General features: G+C 35.5%; 2 protein-coding genes across 3 annotated transcripts; one reads left to right on the top strand and one right to left on the bottom strand.

The window, feature by feature from the left end:
* The first annotated feature begins 4848 nt into the window (after window positions 1-4848).
* LOC133848443 (myb-like protein Q) lies at window positions 4849-12004 on the top strand. Of its 2 annotated transcripts, XM_062284004.1 has the most exons (6): window positions 4849-4861; window positions 5348-5409; window positions 7198-7360; window positions 8391-8560; window positions 8619-9516; window positions 10610-12004. In XM_062284004.1, the coding sequence occupies exons 2-6, from the start codon at window positions 5395-5397 to the stop codon at window positions 11515-11517; spliced, it is 2154 nt and encodes a 717-aa protein (XP_062139988.1). In that variant the 5' UTR covers window positions 4849-4861; window positions 5348-5394; the 3' UTR covers window positions 11518-12004. The 2 variants fall into 2 exon arrangements, with proteins under 2 accessions (XP_062139988.1, XP_062139987.1); XM_062284003.1 differs by lacking the exon at window positions 4849-4861 and having other exon boundaries at window positions 5036-5409.
* Window positions 12005-13961: 1957 nt separating this feature from the next.
* On the bottom strand, window positions 13962-16738 carry LOC133847589 (odorant receptor 19a-like). The gene is made up of 3 exons (XM_062282739.1): window positions 15819-16738; window positions 15127-15489; window positions 13962-14597 (listed from the first exon to the last, which is right to left on the bottom strand). Exons 1-3 carry the CDS (start codon window positions 16557-16559, stop codon window positions 14544-14546), a joined length of 1158 nt encoding a protein of 385 aa, XP_062138723.1. The 5' UTR covers window positions 16560-16738; the 3' UTR covers window positions 13962-14543.
* Between the last annotated feature and the right edge of the window lie 1617 nt (window positions 16739-18355).

The raw sequence follows: 18355 nt of genomic DNA, 5'->3' as shown, positions 1-18355 counted from the left end.
AAGCGCTTCCTACGAAATAATTTATTTATTTTTTTTTTTAATGTGAAATTCAATCTTTTTCTTTAGAAATATCAAATATATAATAACATTATCGTTCGTTAAAATATGTGTTCGCTTATTGTGTTAAATGCATATTGTTAAAAAAAATTAGCTAAACCTTAAGTTTATTTATATGACAGAAATTGATCGTTTAATAAAACTTATATTTTGGCACAACACAATTAAATAATTCAATTTCTCCCAAATTTAGTCAAAAATGTAACACAAATGATAGCATAATCAACTTCAAAAGAAGTCAGACTGTAAATTGTTTATGAGAGCGCAAAATTTGTGCGGGTGTCAAATAAATCTGTGAGCAGATATTTTGGGAAATTTTCGCATTCTCAAAAAAACATTTTGCTATAGATTAAGCAGTCACATCTTTCATTAGCATGCGATCTGAGCTAAACTGACTCATTGTTCCAAATAAAAAATAATAAAAAAAAAACAAATCGAAATGTCGATACAATACAATTACCTGTTAATTTGTTCAGAATTTGATTTAAATTTAAATTGGGTAAGTTTCCTCTAACGAAAATCCAGTTCTTTGAAACCAGTCTTTAGATAGCACTTTGAAAGAGACAAAACTCTAAATATGGGCCAGATATCCGTTTACTTCAAGTGAAAAGACAATAAAGTATAAGCCTAAACAGTTTAAGCTGTCATCCCATGCAACACTCAATTAAATTTTATGAATTAAATTAAGAATATTACCCAAAATGAAGAGATCGTGATTTAATTGAGAGTGACGTATTATTTTTACGTATTTCTGAATTAAAAAATTTTATTGTTATTGCGAGAAAGTAAACAAAAAAGGTATTTTACAACAATTAGTTTTTTATTTATATTATGTCAAAATATCAATGTTATATCGGTATACTGATGACAAGTTAGATCGATAGCGGTTGGTGTATCGATGACATCAAGAGGAGTCCCGTAGAAACAACGAATTTATAAATGCTTTCTATTAGTAATTACAATTTTAAAATAAGCCAAAATAAAGACACTCAAAATTTTGCATAACAATTATTAATGATGCAACTGCATTTAAGTTTTTTAAAATGATATATACACTAACTTCAGGATAACGTTTTATATTCATGTATTTGTGAGTATTTCGTTATTTGTTTTTATTAATTATGTTGTATTTAATTTTTTTTTAGACAAACACATATATATACAAAAAGTTTACAACAACGTATTATTTTTAGGAATATAAATTATCTTGAATTGCATCTAGAATTTATTGAGATAAGATAAGGATAAAAGATACAGATACACAAAGCGAAGTGATATGTTATATAATTAATATTACGTATACGCATACGAGTCTTAAAGCCAATTAAAAGTGAAATAAATGCTTGTTGTTTAGCCGTCATTCAGAGTGCTCAAAATAATCAGCAGCGGATTCACTTGTTGCTGCTAAGCTGCCAACACATGCAGCATGCCACTTAACTGGGCCAAACTCAAATTCAGCGCGCATTTACAATTGTATGCGCAAACAAGAAAAATTACAGGTCTAATGTGGAGTGGATGTGAGCGAAGAAGAAGGAACTGAGCAAAGTCGATTGCTGTTGTGTGTGTTATTTGCGCTGGCTGCTTGCTGCTTCCGAGCATTTTCTAATCCTTGTTGTTTGTGTGCGAGGACATCAACTGTTGGAGGAGCCATGCGCATCATAAACAGTCGAGTCGAGGCTCGACTCGATTCAACTTGCCAGCTGTGACTGCTGTTGCCTGCCTCTGCCTCTGTCTCGGCCTCTGTCTCGGTCTCTGTCTCTGTGAAGGCTTTTGTTATTACAGCGAGTATTTTCCTTCTTTATTTCTTTTTCGTTTCAGTCAACGTTTGCACTGCTAATTATAACTCTTTTTCTTTTTTTCCTTGTCCTGACTGGCAACTAACAAACAATAACGTAATGGCGACAGTAACTGTAAATGGATGTTAGCAGCCAAGGCTTTCAAGTGCCGCACAGCAACCATCCAGGCAAATTCTTTATTTCCTCTACACACGTATGTTAAACACAGCAAACTTCTCTGGCTTTAAAGTTGCCACTGCCACATTTTATGTGTGACTGCAAATTGGGGCTTTTATTTTTGATGTAACATGGGCATTTTGGACATCATTGTTGTTGCTCTGCGTTGCTCTACGTTCATGTTGCTATGGCATCCAGAAGTAACAGTTAAGTTTTACAGAAAGCCACTTGATTTTATTAGGAACGCTCATAAAGTCTTCTTCGTCATTGTCTTTGTTGTTGTTGCTGTTGTTGTTGCCCAACACCGAGCGAACGTCAGACAGACGATGGAGAGTGGAGAGACAAGCGACCCTCGAAACAGTTTTTATAGTCACAAACTCTTAATGGATGTAAAATTTGCAATGCTCTTGCGTAATAACCGTGCCGGATAAAGAGACAATGAGTGTGGAATCGCATTTAGGATAATTGGAATGCGGTTCATAAGTGCCCGCCCATTTAATTGGGCATGCCCAACTGTCTTTATGGATTGCCAATCAAATGCGCATCAAGAGTGTGCCATTCTAAAGCCAAACGCTTAACCCAGATTTCATCTTAAGTTGCACAAGTATTTCCACTTACACTTTGATCATTAGATTGCTGTTAGCTGAGGTCATTTAAGTTATCGACTAGCAGATTTAAACATATTTATGTGAATGGGTTTATTCAATATTTTATAAAGATATAATTTAACTATAACTGAGTTTTTATTGATGCATTTATAGTATAATTGTATACAAGGAGAGTCTGGTTTCAATAGGATTGTACCCAGATGAACACTATTAGTGTTGCCAGATTTATTCTGTTTCTTTGGTTAACTTATGTTTAGGTAATTGTTTTATAATATTTGGACTTCTTGCTTTTCTCCATCACCGTTTTTAGCACATCTTGCTTCTTTTCATTGTTATTTTTAATTATGTTCACTCTACTCACGATCGATTCATCTGCCTTTCCTAATTTATATGACTATCGCTGCTGGTATTGATTGCACTCTTACTCTACATTGCTAGACACATTCCAACATATCTATTTGTAGAAATTATTTTATTTTATAAAATTTGCTGCATAATAACATTTATCTTTTGTATTAGTCATTGACTAGCATAAATTAATAAAACTGAAGATACAATTTTAGTTAACAGAATTGACTAAATATTACATTTATTTTTTTTTTTATTGTGAAAAATATTTTTTGTTCATTTTTATATACTGGATTTATGGTTGCTAGTATTTTAGTCTTTTACCAGTCATACATTTTTACTTTCAGTTATTGCTTCTTTTGTCCTTTACGATGAATTTTCTGTTGCGCTGTCTTTTTTATTACATTTTCAATTACTTCATCAACGTCACATTGCTATTAGTTCTGCTGCACCTTTTCTTTTGTCTTCTGAATGAACGCAATGACTCGAGTAAATTCTGTTTGTGAACAAACGTTTATTTCTTAAAATCTTAGTTCTTATATAGCTAACAATCATTTTGTATCTCTAACTTTTTTTCTTTTTATAATTATCATGATCTAAATTGTCACGTCACAGCGCAGATAGCGTGTGATATACTTTTAGCATCTAATCTTAGTTGTCCAGTGATTTTATGACAATAATAATTCCATATGGTGATATATTTATTTGTTCATGTTTAACCTTGAACGTTTCTGAAGAGCTTCTTTAACTTTTCCCACTGCCTTTTTCTGTGCATTTTCCCATGCCTTCTCTACTAATTATAGTATTTAAATTATTGTTTTCTAGATGTTTCATACATCTAAGTACACATTTTATTTATTATTTATACTTTTGTCAATATACTCATTAAAAGTTATCTTTATATAAAAAGTATATAAATAGAACTAATGAAATTAACTGATGTTTTATATAAATGAATTCAGAACTATGTTTCAACTGTTGTAACACTCAATTCCCATTGGCTATAATGTCATATTATTTGAATAACAATTCTGTTGAGCAATACGCTATAATACCTGCGATGAATAACAGAACGCTGCGTGGATTAAAGTTAATAAATATAAGCTAAGGGCGCAATAAATTTCAATGCGAATATGAGCTCATAAACTAAAAACAGACGTTAATGGCAATACGTTGCAGGACCAACCGGGAAGTGGGGGGAAATGGGGCACGGGACACGGGTTAACGGGTTGCGGATGTTGCAGCACAAGCACAAAGAATGACGGCAAAACGAGCCTGCAACGGACAGCAAACGTGTTGGTGGCAAGCGGGTTGCGTTGGGCTTCGAGGGTGTGGAGGGGAAGGAGGCTTCAAAGCAAACGAGATGTTGCTTGTGGCAGCAGCAACATCATCGCTACTGCGTTGACCAAACACTAAGCCAACGACTTCGTGTTGCTTTTGTTGTTGTTGCTGTTGTTGCTGTTGCTGCTGTTGTTTTGTGAGTAAGTAGAATTTGCATTTTGTGGCAGCAAAGTGAAAAACGAGAAAACTCAAAGCGCCGCCAGCGACTGCTAATTGGCTGTAGTTGTGTTGTTGCACTTGCAGTTGATGTTGGCTTGGCCCCGTGTCATTGCTGTTGCTGTTGCCATTGCCATTGCCATTTGCTGCTTGCTGCTTGCAAACAAAGCAAATATGGGCACATCAAGTGAAACAAAAGCAACCAGCGCGCTTTAAACAGACGCTGACAATGACCACGGCCTCTAATGATAATCAGTTTGATTATGGTAATGATTGTGCTCCAAATGGCAGCTGTCTTCAATTTTCCATCAACACAGCAGCAACAACAGCAGCCAGAAACCAACTGCAAACTAAAAGCAGACAACAACAACAATAATAACAACAACCACAACAACAACAGCAAGCTGAACAAACAAGAAACGATCGGTGCCAGGTGCTTGCACCTAACCGATGGCCAAGTTGCAAGCAGCAAGCATGCGGCAATCGGTTAGTTGCATGCGGCTTTTGGGCAAAGCCTATAAAATGCAACGCCGCCGCATTGCCAATTTCACTCTCACTTTGTTAGCTAACACGCGAACCAAGAGGCCGCGCCAAGAGGCATCGCATCGCATCGCATCGCAAACTCAAACAAAACCTACATACAAAGCGTCACTCGCGATTCGCGTACGAAACGCGCACACGTGTCGTATGCGTAATGTTCATTTCAACAAATAAACTGCAAATTTGATTCAACTAAATCTAAGCAGCGAGAAAAAAACAAAACAACAACAATCAACGCGAGATATCGCATTATGTTTTTATCTTTTTTTTTGTCACGTGCTACGGTATTTAATTGAGTGTCAAAAGCGTCAATAAAAAGCAATAAAAAGCATAATAACAACCACAACAACAACAGAAACTACGAAATAAAGAAAAATACGCAACTTGCAACAATGTTACCCATAAAGGTGAATAAATTATTAATTTATACCTATCATATTACATTTTGCTGCCACCAACAGTAACTAAATTTTTTGTATTATTTTTTAATAAATGTTTGCTTCATTTTTTGTGTTTATTGTTATTGCGGTAAAATGTGGAAAATTTAAAGTTTTATTGCTTAATTAAACCTAATTGAAATGCAAAATTACAAATTTTCTTACTACTTTGATCGACTAATCTATTTGATATCCTAAATTTACTGAGGTTTAATTCGATTAGCAGCTTGCATTTCCATCAAGTTCTAAATTTGTAAATATGTGTTAAGCAAGCAATTTAAATAATTTGAAAATAGTGTTTGTTTATTAGTGAAAATTTATTTTCAACAATTAAAATGAGTTTTAGTTTTTATTTTTTATTTTGAAGTTGTAATGTACAATTTTTAGTATTCCTTTGTTTCAAATATAGTTCACTACCTTAAACTCTCTTCTTGCAAGAATAAATAAATAAAATATGCTTTTATATTATTGTATTCTTATTTAAATTTCATCTAATTAATATCAATGGATTTTTATTATTTCAAAAACATTTTAGTCAGAAAAAAATAGTTTAATGAACTTATTTATTATTCAAAACCATAAATTTCAAAGAATACCACAGATACATTAAAAGAGCAAACAAATAAATTTTAATTAAAATACTATTAAAATGGATTTGATTAAAATTTAGGAAAGGTAAATAGATAAAGATATCCTCAGCCATATATAATTTTATTGAAATTAAATATATTCTCTATGCAATGACGAAAATTAATAAAAAAAAATACAGTCAAATGACTAAATAAACAACTATTTTAAATTGAAATAATTTATCAATGTTTCTTATAGATGTTAAAAGCCTATAGTTATATATCATTTAAATGTAAAATTAATAAAATATGTATTGCATTTATTGAAGTTTAAGAAGTGTAAATACGACACACACCTAAAGACCTCTTAAATTTGATTTAAATAAAATGCATTCTAAAATCACATGTTAAATATATAAAATAAATTTGCACTTGAATTCTAAATAGTTCACTGTTGGTTTTGCATGGCATTTTATTGAGCTTTCGAGCGAGGTATGAATTTCGCTGTTGGCTGATATTAAATAAATAATTACAGTTATAATGACTGAATGTGTTTGTTTGTTTTAAGTGTAACTACATACTATAATTTGAACTGTGTTCGCTCAGGTTCATTGTACGTGGCATTCAGAAAATTGTGTTCGGCTGATGCCAGCATAATTAATACACAGTTTATAATTATGTGTGTGTGTGAATGTGTGTGTGTGTGTGTGTGTATCAGTGCAATAATAATTGTACCAGCAGCAGCAGCAGAAACAGAAACAGCAACAGCAATTTGTTTAACACTGCCTCTCACATGCGGTGGCTACAATTAAATTAATAATTGCATTTATAAATCAATTTAATTAAATTATTATGAAATTACAATGCAAAATGGCTGTGATAAAGCAAACACCGCATAAACATCAAACATGCAAGACTATCAACACACAAACGAACGCAATTTTAATCAAATGTTTTGCGGCCGCTGTCATTTATTGCATCATTCAAATAGTGCATTAAAAATGCATTAAACCGGCTGCACAATTCGCATAATGCGCTAAATAAATGATGGCACATCGCAATTGCCAAATGCACTCACTGCCCAGTATTATTTTATTCACTTATTCGTTTGCCAATTAAATCTAAATGTCCACTCAAACTGGAATGAATTTACAATTCTCGCTTTTTCCATTTTCCCTATCATTTACAGCTTGCTGTCCTGCTCTTTTGTTGCATCTCCTTCTCGCCAGCCGAGGAACTCGAAGCTAAGCCCACGGATGCTAAGGTCGAGGCTGTGGAAACCACTAAACTGACGCCCAGCGTCGAAGAATCGAAGAGTAAGACGGAAAAACGCGATTCTTCAGATCAAACAGGTAAGCAAAAAAAATGTAAATAACAAAAATTATGTTGTTGCAGCAAATTTCCTATTAAAAACAAACAAGAAATAATTAAATAAATGCCTTTTAAACAAATGGAATTTATATTCATAATCATCTTTCTTTAAAAACAGAATATATTTAAGAACAAATTATTAAGAATTTGTGTTAACATTCAAAACAAATGCAAGTGATTTACTCAACTCACAATTTTCATATTGTTAATTCTCTAGCGGACACTATTTACAGTAAAAAAAAACATAAACTGAATCAATTTTAAAAATAAATAAAGTTTATTCTTATAACTCTATATTTAGAGCTGAGATTGATTTTTCAAACTTTTTCCATTTTATCACAAAATGTATAAATTCATGAATTTTTTGGATCAAGTACGAATTTGTTCGTTTGTGAAATTATCTTAAAATAGAAAAATTATTCCAAAATCATGCTTACCGCTAAATAATGTGGTAATCAAGAGCTATAGATTCATAGATGTTTATTGTTATAAACTATGTGCATCACACAAATAAGACTAAATAGATGTTGTATTCACAATTTTCATTTAAAATTATATATATTGGCAATATTCACAATGAATTACACATAAATGGATTGCAATTTCAACTTGATATATTGACAGCTTGCATAATAAGTTTTATTCTTTCGAAAAATATATATGAAAAAGAACAATTGTTGTTATTATAAACTGCATCGTATAGAAATCTAAAAAGTTTATTATGAAATGAAAGCGAACAAAAAGAAACACAAGAGTGTATTAACAAATGCGAAAACAATATGCATTGATTTATTGAAATTAAATGCGAGGAATTTCGTGTAATTAGGTTGCATTTAATATTTTTTCATTAAAGAATAATTCTAATAATTAAGCGTGTAGAATGCAAGCAAGGCAATCAATCCGAGTGAAATTTGTTTGAATTCAATCAATAAATTGTGATAACTAAATGACGAAGAAATGAAAAGTGTAATGAAATTTCATCGAAATATTTATTTTCTGAATTCAATGTAGGCACCGTGTTCATAAGCAATCCAACCAAAGAGACCGCCTTCCGGCCCATTTACCCAGCGGCCACATACTACGCGGCGCCAGCGGAAAGCGATGCGATATTTGAGCCAACCACAGTGCGCTACACAGCAGCCGATGCAGCAGCAGCAGCAGCACCACAGCAACAACAGCAGGTAAGTGATGAGCACTGAGCAGCAATCGTTAATTAAACAAACGCACAACACTTTTCAGGCCTTTTATGGCAAGTCGGAAGGTGGCAGCATACGCTTTGGTGAACAGCGTCATGGCGCTGTCAGATCATCCCTTCCAGGTCCACTGAGACTTTCACAGCACCAACAGCAACAACAACAGCACCAGCAACATCATGCTGCGCCACCGCATAGGTTTAGCTATGCAGTGCAGCCGCAAGTGGAGCTTTATCAGCGGCCGATTGCCAAGCAACATGCGCCAATTTACAACTATGTCGAGGCGGAACCGAGCATGTATGAACGCCTTGCCCCACAGCAATACCAATTAGGTGGAGTCTCGACAGCAGCAGCAGCAGCCGCATCGTTGCCTGGCCATCGTGTGCAATACATTATCGCCATACCACTATCATATATGCGACAATTGCAACAGCAACTGGGCGGCAACTTGTTGCAAGTGCCCTCGAGCCCAGCTCCAAGCAGCAGCAGCAGCAGCACAACCACAAGCACCACCTCGACAACCACATCAACAGCTGCACCACCGTCAACACCAGAGTCAGCAATTGCCTCAGCAAGTCATCCAATTGTCCAGCTACTCGGTCCATTGGCACGCGATCAACCGAGCGTGTATCATCGCCATCAGTACTATCCAGCTGAGGGGCCAACGGCAGCGTCTCCCTATGCTCAGCAGTATCTGCAGATACCAGCTAGCGTTCTGCTAGCTGCCTCACAACAACTGCAGCAGCATCATCAACAGCATCAGCAACAGCAGCAACAACAACAGCAACAGCCACAAACGTACGCAAAGGTTGCTCCCACAACGTCGCCAGTCTATCAGCCATTCATCTATCAGTCGCAGCCACAGTTTCAGCTGCCACGCCTCTATCCAGCAGCGCCCATGATCTATACCGAGCAGCCAGTGGGTCAACAGACCACGCTTTATGGTGAGTTAAGTTAGCAAGTGAATTCAAACAATTTATGAGTTGCCTTTGAAAAAGGTAATAAAATTTAGGAAGGAAATTACCTTTTGGCTATAATTTAGAGAAGGAGAAAATTTAGAAAAGTATAAACGGAATACTAATAATTATGATTGTACTAATATAATAACAATAATAATAATAAAAATAGGAATACTTCAGGCAAAGAAATTGAAGCCAACACTTGACTAAATCAACAGATGAGTTTAGGCTATGAAATTGTAGGGAAATGCAATCTTTCAATTTTTAAACAGTTTGTTATTCATAGCCTCAATACCAATAGCAAAGAAATTCAGTGCAACACTTATCTACAATTTAAATCATTTCAAATATATTTAGTCAACAGTCTGCTGCCTATAAAATTTTTACAAATGTATGAAATTTGTTTGTATATACAAAAACAGACAGACAGTTTAACAGTGTTAGATAAAAACAGCTAAAGCAACCTCATAAAGTTTGCGCATTGTCAAATAAATGTTGCAGCAAATCTTGATAAAGTTACTGCTTTGTATGAAAAACTTGGCTAGAAAAGTGCTAGAAGAAAAAGAACATAATATACACACCCATTTTATTTTAGATTTTAGATTTATTAAGTAGTTAAAATAGTACAGCAATAAAGTAAGTAAAATAAGAACACAATGTAAGGAAAACTCATTCAGGCCAAACAGATATGCATAAATCAAAATTAGATAAATCTCTAAAGTAAAGTAACAACATGTGCATATTCGATCATTTACTAAAGTAAAGTAGCAAGAACAATAATTAGAATCTTTAAGTATTAATTGCCAATCAATTAAAATATGCACAATCAGAGCAGCAAACAACTCTAAAACTTAGTTACCACTCTACTCACATCCTTACTTCACCTTGGGATGCGGCAATTAGTGTCTATTTGATGCAAGCTCGCATCGGTGACGCTAATTTAAATAACTGCAAAAGAGCCTTTGGGCAATGTGACTATTGCGAGACAGAGAGTGTTGAGTTGGTGAAGATGACATTGCCAAGCCTTTTGTAATTTTTTTTCTCTCTCTCTCTCCCTGTGTGTGTGTTTATGTTATAGCATATCCGCTGGCACCGCAACATCACCAACCACTGCAGCAGCAGCAGCATCATCATCACCAGCAGCAACAACCGGCACGTCTAGTCCGATTGGGCCCCAAGCATGGACAACAGCAACATAAATACGCAGCAGTGCCGTTGGCAGCAACGGCTTCTTCCGTTTCATCGGCGCCAGTGGCAACAGCAACAGCAACGACAACAACGGCAACGGCAGCAACTCTAGTGTTACCAACAGCAACAACAGCAACGCATGAGGCAGTGCAACAGCAACAGCAACAGCAACAACAACAACCACATCATTCACTGCCCATCGTGCACTACAATCCAATTTATGTGCAGGCACCACCAGAGCAACAACAACAACAGCAGCAGCAGCAGCAGCAACATCAATTTGCAATATTGCCACGTTTTAGCAATAATAACCCAAAGGCGGGTTACAATCTAGCCCATGAATCAACGCCACCAATTCATGTTGTCAGATTGTCAGCAGCCAACGCATTAGGGCAGCACCAGCAACCGATACACCATTACCATCACTACCAGCCAGCCATGGCACAGCAGCAACAGCAACAGCATCCACATCTTTACCAGCCACATGCATTGCCGGTGGGCAACTACATTGAGGAGCAGCCACAGCAGCAACATCAACAGCATCAGCAGCAGCAGCCAGCTCTTATACCGTATTTTAGTCATCCGGGTGCCGTGCACTATGGCACGCATTTGTATCATCCGGCATCGGTTGCCGCCGTCTCAGCAGCAGCGGGCACAAAGCAGCTACAACAACAACAGCCACAGCAACAACATCAGCAGCGACAGGCAAGTGAAACGACCGCAACAAGTGGAAGGTTGCCAGGTGACAGCGGCGTCAAACAGCCAACAGCCGCCACGAATATTGTGAAATATCCCTAAGCGATGTCTGACGACAGCAACAGCAACAACAACAGCAACAACAACAGTTGCAACAGTCGAAAGCACGGCGACAACTGCAGCGAACTGTTCACTTTGCTTGCGGCTATTTTTGTTCCACTTGTTTCATATGTGATGTTTATGTGTGAGTGTTTGTATGTGTGTGTTTATGTGTATGTGTGTGAATGAATATCCTACAAAATATTTTCTAACTTATTGCAGCAGTTGCAGTTGTTATTATGATTATTTTGTTCTTATTGCTACCAAACTAATTCGCCTAATTTTCTAGAATAACTTTTTTTGTGTTGTGTTTTTTTTATATATACGAATGTTGTTTTTTTTTATTATTTTTATAATTTAATATTGGGTGCTGTGCTTTGTATATTTTGCAAAATATTTGACATTTAATTGCCTTGAAGTTTGTGTCCAACTTTTGTTTGCTCTTCGCGTTGTGTACATATTTTTTGAAATTTTTGAAATAAACTCTCGTTAATATATTGATAAAATCTGCTATTAAATTATTATTTTTCTTTTTTGTTTTTGTGGGAATAATTTGATGATGACTCAATGAAACAGAATTGTTGAGCTTAAAGTTTCTTGTTTTCGTTCAATGTTTTTCCACTTAAATACACAAAGTATTCTACAGAAATGTGGCTTACTTTGCATTATTGTTCGACTTAAAGTATTTTTGTGTGATTAAAACACTTAAATGGAATTAAAAAAGAAATACGAATGAATAATCGAAAACAAATATTATGCACGTATTTCAGTTGAGAAAAGAAATGATTGAAATTCTCGTTTTCGGGGTTTGTCACTATAATGATATTAATAAGAATGATAAAGTTGAGTATGCTCGACTGCGATATACCCGCTACCCATTTGTAATAAAAGCAAAACAGTACGGAATTATTCTTTAAAAATACCAAAATAATATACCACTAAAATACTAAAAAAAATACCAGAGTGTATATTTGGTATATTGGTATAATGATACAAGCTAAATATACCGAATTAATAATATTGCAAATATACTATGAATATACCAAAATGCTTGAAATTCTCGTTTTCGGGGTTTGCCACTATAATGATATTAATAAAAATGATAAAGTTGAGTATGCTCGACTGCGATAAACCCGCTACGATATTATTCTTAAAATATACCGAAAAATATACCACAAAATTACTAAAAATATATCAGAGCTTATATTTGGTATATTGATATAGTGATACAAAATATACCGAATTAATAATATTTCAAATATACTATAAATATACCATATATTATTGGTGAATTGCTAAATATTTGGTGTATTTTTATAGTTCTACATTCCAAAAATACCAAATATACTAGATTGTACAAAATATACTAGATTGTCAGTAAATGCAACTTAGACTCGTACAAAAGTATTTCCTAAATAACTTCGACAACTTTTATCCGATCCCAAGCAAATTTTCAGGAATTATCGACACTGCAATTATTATTGAGTGTACCAAAAATCGACAGCTCGGCAGTTGAACCTGATGAAGAATACACGTATATATTTTATATGCCTTTAGATGCCTTCTTCTGCCTGTTAAAAACATTTCCTCTCGACACAAACATATAATACCCTTTTAACCTTTGGGTAGCGGGTATAATAATAATAATAATGATAATTTATTGGCAAAGGCAAATCGTAAATCGCATATCCATTAACCGACTTATGCGGGCTTTGGCAAGCCGCCGGGTTAATCGACTCGCCCCCTCCCCGCACACATCAACTACATTCATACATATGTATATAGAGCGAGTATATTATGTACATAACTGAACTCTCGATGGAGCATGTTAAGCGTGTTGTCATTTAATTGAAAACATTTCTGTAAATATGATTAAGCCGAATGCATAAGCTGTGATTTGGGGCACAACTTCTGGTTTGGGGAGAGGCGACCGCAGCGAAGGCATCAATTAAAATGCCCATATTTAATGAACGCCTATTAAGAACTAAAGCACGTGTGGCAGCTGTGGCAGTTGTGTGTTGCAGGTGACAAAGCTTTTTAAGCTGCTGCAACACATACATACACAACATTTTGTTAGCTCTCTCTCCCTCTTGTCGCCCTGCTGTCTTTTCCGCTTTTAATTTTTTTAAATTTCCTGTAAATTCATTTAATAATGAGCTGGCAGGATTATATAATAAGCGCTTCAAAAGTCCATGGTCGCCTTTGTGCGTGTGTGTGTGTGCTTCGTTCGGTTGCCAGTGTCAGTGTCAGTTCAGAGGCTCATAAAAGTCACAGACCCGCAAATCCGTTGACATGAACGTTACAAAAAAAAGTATATATATAAAAGTTGGCAGTAGAATCGTTGCCGTCCATTCAATACTCTTGCAGTTTTCAGAACTTCATCTTTATATTTGAAGAGCTAATAAATAAAAAAAAAGCAAATTTTATTAAATTTTATTGCACTAAGATATGTTAAGCTGATTATTAAATTTGCATTTGCTATGCCTTGAACAACCGGAAGTGAGCACTTTAATGCCGCACCGCATGAAACGTGCCAAAGTTTTGAATGCCAGCTGCAAAAGGGTATTCAAAAGGCTGGCAAAGGGGCGACGAAAGGACTAAGAGGCATAAGATAAACAACTTCCGTTGAACGCCAGTGGGTGACACTTGCATAAAATGCGCATTTCCGGTTGCAGCTGAAATAAAAATGGCGGGCGGCACGCACGACGCACTCACTGCACTGCACTGCACTGCACTGGACTCCACTTCACTCAAACCAAGCCAAACCAAACCAAACCACTCGACGCCATATTCACGGCTACGGAACGTTGCTGCCAGTCAGTGGCCATATTGGTGACCATTCGCTCCGTCGAGCGTTTCTTTTTATATATTTTTGCTCTGCGTGCTTCATGTTTTAAATAATGAAAAGCTGCTGTGTTGTGCGTGAGTGAGAATGTTGTCGACTTTAACAAGCATTTTCAATTTGATTGCAGGCATGATGATGTTCGCACTTCACTTTCGTGTAATTCAACTGAGACGCGTTCACGATTTTACGATTTTATTTTGTTTAGCAGCGTGAACATTGAATAAGCCGTTTTGATAACCTGCAAGCGCATTTCAAAAGTTATTGATTATTAATTATTATTGGCACTACAGAAATGCATAAAAGGGAAGCAGAATTTTCGTGGAAATATTGCATAGCTATAAAGCATTTTATTAATTTTTCTTATGCATTTTGTACGACTCGAAAACTTTAATAATAATATCGTATATAATCAAGATTAATTTCACAACTTTTGCAATCTTCATTTAATTGCATTCAACGTGAAATCGAAATTAAAATAAATTAAAGTGAAATATAATTTAAAATTTTTAATATAATTTCGAAGGTAAAAAAAAAACTAAATAAATATAATAATAAAGAGAAACATATATTTAAAAATATACCTAAATATAACAATTTTCCCTTAACGCTCAAATTGAGTTAAATTAAAAAGCAGAATTCGAATTCTGTTCGCTAGGCTAAAGACATTTTTTTTGGTGCAAATAAAAAGTCAATTTATTTTAAATTTAAACAATATCGTAAGTGAATTAAAAGCATCTCACTTACACAGCTACTAAATGATTACTTACCGCCAAAAATGTTGTCATACGCACAGGCATCGAATGGGCAGCCACAATGGTAACCGAACGCTGTGCACGATTGAGCATCAAGAGCAAAGTGCGCCGAAACTCGATGGACTGATCCAACCAATTGCAAGCGTAGATGGCATGATAAAGTTGCTCAGCACCAAGACCGATATCTTCGGTGGCATAGCAGATGATGAATGTCTCAAAGACAATGGCCACGAACATGAAAAACAAATGGAGCAACTTCGAAAAGCTAACTTTAACGAAGAAAATGTAAAAGGCAAAGGTGCAAATCGAACAAGCTGTGCAGGCAAATTGATAGAAGAACACCGACGACATTGTATCCTGTATGATGGAAACCAATCTGAAAATAGAAATGAGAGTATTAATAAATAAGTATACAGAGAAAAAAAAGTAGATTGCAAATATTGATGTAAGATTGTTTCTATCTTAAAAACAATCTTAATTTTGGAACGTTTGAATTTGTTTTAAGCTTTTGGCCGCTGAGATTTTTTGAAATTGTTCCGTTCTTAAAACAAGATTCAAATCTTGAATTTTAAGATTGGACCATATTGAATTTTTGTAGAATTTCGATCATAATTCAAGAATAATCCTTATTGATTTTAAATTCGATATCATTATTCAAATTTTTGTTATTGATTTTAGCATATTATTTTTTTTGTGAATTATTATACTTGCAATAAAATAATCTGATGATCCCGAATGCAATCAATGAGTTGTTCATAGGCCAGCGACTGCGACTCTCGACCATGTCCGATCATCGAAACGCGTTGAGCCAAAGCTCGATAGTGTCCTGCCACCATAGTCATATAGGACATGGGATAGGTGTCATTGCTGAGCGTCATCAGAGCCAACGAATAGAGGCTCAACGTTTGCCAGATGACGGTGAACAAATACACACGATTCGAACGCTGCCAATTCCATGGATACCAAGTGGGAAACGCCAACTCCTGCTCCGCTGTGCAGGCCACAAACAGCATGGACGAGGTGAGAATGATGACAAACCAACGAAAGAGACCCAGAAAAATACGTGTCACCAGTTCAATATGCTGCTCGACAATGTCGCGCTCGCTTTGATGCTGCAACCGGCCATCCAGGTGATGGAGTATCTGATGGAATCGCTTCAACTGGCCGCGTATGCGCCACACATTGAAATACTTGACTTGTTCAACGAGAACCACAGAAGTCAAATAGAAAGTCTCACAGAATTCGGTTAGATTGCTGCTCAACAGGCACTCGATGTAGAAGGACATTGGCACATGCACGTTCGCAATTAAATTGATGATAATGCCATAGGCCTGATAGTGTTGGGCCCAAAACGTATTTCCCTCGGGTGGATGCAGGCCAAAGATGCGCCAAATAATCCATTGATAGGCAAAGGCACGCGTCGAGTCGACAACAACTGCGGGTAACATTTTATTCACAACACTTTTCGACACTTGGCTTTTATAGCTGCCGCCTAGACTAGATTTATGCAAATTGCTCCAGCACCTCCAATGGGGCGGCTACTTAATGCGTAAATTGCCACCCCAAAAAGCGTTTACCCCACACACTTAAAGTTTCATGCTGGCCATATCAAATTAAAGGCGCACTTAACTCTTTGATGGCGATTAAAATGAAGAGTGAGATGCGAAATGACGAAATTGCACTGCATTAATTTTGCTTGTTTAACGTGTTGAAATAAAATGCGATCGCGAGCAAGAAAAAACCCAGTAGTATAAAACATATATAAGGAATTAATAATAGATTATTGAACAGGTTGAATGAAGCTACCAAAGCAAAGCGCATTTTTACTTTGTTCATACCAGTTTTGTTGTTAACCAAAAAGCAACTAAAACCAATTGAATTGTGGGCGTATCTGCATTTGGTTTGCCAGAGATACACAATATACAATATATATTTAAAGTATAGTATAGAATGTCTATCGGGGAGCACCGCTCACAGGTGTCAAACGCGGCGTGTATTCAAATTAATAATGCCAAATTGATTATATAACATTTGTCAATGAGAATCTGGTTTCTGGGCTCAAACCCATGGACCATGGAGCTTAGCCATCCGTCAGATACAACACAACACAACAGTACAGAACAGAACAGAACAGAGCGTCGTCATGATTGAATATGATTGATTTTGGCGGCATAAATTATGAACAGGGCAAACCCAGCCAACATCCCAAACATCCCGTCCATCCCTGCTTAGCCCCCAAAAACTCTGGGCAACCTGTCGCGACCTTGGCCATTTGACAAATGAGCTGCGTAAGCCGAAAGATTTGCACAAGGCGCATAATTAAATGGCCACCGGGCGGCAAATTGGCATTGCCAGAAGCCAACAGAAGGCAGACGGATAGAAGGACAGAAGGACAGAAGGACAGAAGGACACATCACCATCAGGTGCTCTGGTCTCAATTTTAAATAAATAATGTCAATTGCAGGTCAATTATTGGAAATCGAATTTGTGACTACTTGCGATACTTGACAACTGGCATTCATAAAATTCAAATTCAAATCGAGTTCAATTAGCATTCGCATCAAATCACTGACTAAATTCGAAATAAGTCAAAGCGCTTATTTATCCATCGATTTAAATCGAATAATAATAAATACATAAATCTGCTGCCAAATCCTTTTTGCTTTAATTTCTCCAATTTATAAATATATTTTCGTATGCATTTCAGGTATTTGTTTTTATCGATTAAACACAATTATTAAGCAGGCATTTAAAATTTATTGATGGTAATTTGAATACATACTCTATTAGTTAAAGCATTTTTGACATTTTAGCCTGAGCTAATCCCAACAACAAGAAAAATAAATATATATGAATACCCGTATATTCATTTGATATGGTATATTTTGAATGTGTTATATTCGTTTCTTCGGATAACAATCTGGTAAATTTTTTATTCTATGTTATATTTTGAATGTATAGCGTAGAAGATTATTAAAACGGCTTCTGCATTCGGGTTTTAATCGCTTTGGTTTACACTCTAGTATATTTTATACTTTATGGTATATTTTGAATGTAGTAGTATATTGACATATAGATACATTTCATGTATTTTAGACATATTAATTTTGAATAGAAATTTTTGAAGGTATTATATTAGTTGTTTGGATTGACAATCTGGTATATTTTGTACTTTATGGTATATTTTGAATGTAGTAGTGAATTGATATACCAAATATAGTCATCGGTATATTTTAGTATTTTA

This window comes from Drosophila sulfurigaster, chromosome X (assembly GCF_023558435.1).
Source record: "Drosophila sulfurigaster albostrigata strain 15112-1811.04 chromosome X, ASM2355843v2, whole genome shotgun sequence".
In the NCBI taxonomy this organism is placed as follows: domain Eukaryota; kingdom Metazoa; phylum Arthropoda; class Insecta; order Diptera; family Drosophilidae; genus Drosophila; species Drosophila sulfurigaster.
Note: the sequence above shows the minus strand (reverse complement) of the source record. Positions and strands in the feature narration are given on the sequence as shown.

Bases quoted from the DNA above. Each gene is read 5' to 3' on its own strand.
- LOC133847589 (XM_062282739.1), bottom strand. From the start codon at position 16,559: ATGTTACCCGCAGTTGTTGTCGACTCGACGCGTGCCTTTGCCTATCAA. The intron at 15,490-15,818 runs GTATAATAATTC...ATTTCTATTTTC, and splicing joins ATCAGATTATTTTATTGCAA to AGATTGGTTTCCATCATACA. The intron at 14,598-15,126 runs GTAAGTAATCAT...ATGCGCTTGCAG, and splicing joins GTATGACAACATTTTTGGCG to GTTATCAAAACGGCTTATTC.
- LOC133848443 (XM_062284004.1), top strand. The intron at 7,361-8,390 runs GTAAGCAAAAAA...AATTCAATGTAG, and splicing joins CGATTCTTCAGATCAAACAG to GCACCGTGTTCATAAGCAAT. The intron at 9,517-10,609 runs GTGAGTTAAGTT...TTTATGTTATAG, and splicing joins TCAACAGACCACGCTTTATG to CATATCCGCTGGCACCGCAA.